Consider the following 2496-nt stretch of genomic DNA (forward strand, 5'->3'; position numbering starts at 1 on the left):
TTGATGATCCTTATGGGTTCCTTCCAACTTGAGTTATGCTATGATTTTATGATTCTATGAAATGGTGGAAGGGGAAAAGTGGTTTCTTTTTCCCACAATGGGAGGGAGGGACACAAAAAGTTTTTCAGTTAAGTTACAATGGGAAAATTTGGGTTAATCTTTAGGAGGAAACTGAATAACATTAACTTTTTGAGAAGAAACAAAATGACTAGGGACTGTGGGAAACGGACATTGGAAATCTATGGTACTGCAGATTTTAAAGAACAAATTAAGACCAATGTTTCAGTAGTTACATCAGTAGAGTTAATTCTTCCTTGGAAAAGGGAAAAATCAGTTCTTCCAAGGTCTTTTTTAAACTTTTTTATTCCTGGGAATAGAAAGCTTATTTTTAGACTTCATAAGCAGACTGTGCCTGAGAATTCAACTGATAATAATTCTTATTTTATTCTCAGATTCATGGAAGTAACAGCAGAGCCGTAGCTCTGCTCCCTTTCAGCCTGAAATGCTGTTAATATTTATAGTTCAACTTTTCCAAACCCCTAGCTTTGGCCCTCTGCTTGTCATAATTGCCCCAAAATATCATTTTGTCATAGTGATAAGGTACACACTTCTGGCCCAATTCTTCTGTTTGAGAGATTTTCCTAGTTTAGCATGTGTTTACCTTTATATCCCAACAATGTACATCTATCTGGATAGATGATGTCTATATAAAATGGGAAAAACTAGCATTTCAAGTCATGTTTGAGTAGGTATCTAAAATAGGTGGGGTGAAATAAAAACTATGGAGTTAGTGCCTGCCATGCAGATTACCGTCTTACAAGTTAAACTGGGGAGGGAGAGGTGGTGAAATAAGTGCAGAAATAAGTGTGATTTGTTAACCTCTGCTCCTTCAGACTACACAGAAAGAATACAAGCCTTTGAAAGGCAGAAAATGTCTATGAGATAATTTGAGTTCAGAACTTGAAAAATATGAATAGGAAGATATACAAAATTATACCTTCATCGTAGATCAGCCTGATGACCGCCAGTTTGACCCACTGACAGTTAGTCTGTGTTTGCCTTATTTTCTGCAGTGTAATCTTGGCTTTCCCACCTATGACAGATGGCAGAAGGGAATCACACTGTGGTGACTGAATTTATCTTGTTGGGATTCACAGACAACATGAAGTTGCAGGTCCTTCTCTTTGTGGCGTTTCTACTGATCTACCTGTTGACCCTAGTGGGAAATCTGGGGATGATTGTGCTCATCTGGATTGACTCCAAGCTCCACACCCCCATGTACTTCTTCATCAGCAGCCTTTCCTTCTTAGATGTCAGCTACTCCACCATCATTTTACCTAGCACACTCATGACGTTTGTGGCTGAGACAAAAGTCATATCTTACACAGCATGCACAGCTCAGCTCTTCCTATTCTGCATCGCAGTGACAGGGGAGTGCTACCTCCTGGCTGTGATGGCATATGACCGGTTTATAGCCATCTGCAACCCCTTGCTCTACCCTGTCATTATGTCCAAGAGGTTCTGTGTGCTCCTTGTGTGTGGCTCCTACTTCATGAGCTGCATGAATGCAACTATTCAGACATTATTTATATTCCACCTGTCCTTCTGCAATTCCAACGTCATCAATCATTTCTTCTGTGATGTGCCTCCCATCCTGAGGCTCTCCTGCTCTGACACTTATATCACTGACCTGGTCCATTTCACTTGTGCTACTGTGCTCGTCATCTCAACCATGCTCCTCATTCTCATCTCTTACATCTGCATTGGGGTTACCGTCCACAAGATTAAATCTGCCAAAGGCAGACGCAAAGCCTTCTCCACCTGTGCTTCCCATCTGACTGTTGTCACCATGTTCTATGGGACTGGTTCCTTCATGTACTTACGGCCCAGTTCAAAATACTCTGTGGAGCATGATAAGATCATCTCTGTGTTTTATACTCTGGCAATTCCCATGCTGAACCCTGTGATTTATAGCCTGAGGAACAAGGAAGTCAAAGCAGCACTTAGAAAGACAGTAGCAAGGCTATATTACTCTCTGTGTGTACCACAGAGACTGAAGAGTTCAAGCAGGACTGAGAGAACCTGAGAACTGTTGAAAGAGAATATGTAAGTAGATTGGCTGTCCTTGACAAAGAGAAAGGAAAAGGGAGCAGTATCTAAGACTGCATGTTGCTGTATCTGTCTATTGTGAAAGAGAGTAGGCAGCCCTCCTTCCTGTTGCAGGGCTCCCTATTTTACCTCACCCCCTAAAAGAGAGATATGTCACTGAGCAGTCCTTAGGAACTAAATTTTCAGATGGTGACAGTCACTCTTTCAATGGCAATGTGCTTTGTAACGTAGTAATGCCCCACATCTAATGTCATGTTGTGACCTCTGCAACTATAGAGAGTGTCAGACAAGTCCTTTGAGAATACTTGCAGGCATTTTTGTTCAGGGTTTGTTCTCTTTAGAAGATGAAGGTTAGAGATCTATTATGTTATCATGTAGCAAACAACA

At 41.2% G+C, this 2496-nt stretch overlaps 1 protein-coding gene across 1 annotated transcript; it reads left to right on the forward strand.

Annotated features, from left to right (window-relative positions):
* Positions 1-1102: 1102 nt before the first annotated feature.
* LOC129195202 (olfactory receptor 1019-like) lies at positions 1103-2086 on the forward strand. The gene has a single exon (XM_054801041.1). The coding sequence runs from the start codon at positions 1103-1105 to the stop codon at positions 2084-2086; it is 984 nt and encodes a 327-aa protein (XP_054657016.1).
* The last annotated feature ends 410 nt before the right edge of the window (positions 2087-2496 follow it).

Source organism: Grus americana, chromosome 22, assembly GCF_028858705.1.
Source record: "Grus americana isolate bGruAme1 chromosome 22, bGruAme1.mat, whole genome shotgun sequence".
NCBI lineage: Eukaryota > Metazoa > Chordata > Aves > Gruiformes > Gruidae > Grus > Grus americana.

Coding starts and splice junctions, on each gene's coding strand:
- LOC129195202 (XM_054801041.1), top strand. CDS start 1,103: ATGGCAGAAGGGAATCACACTGTGGTGACTGAATTTATCTTGTTGGGA.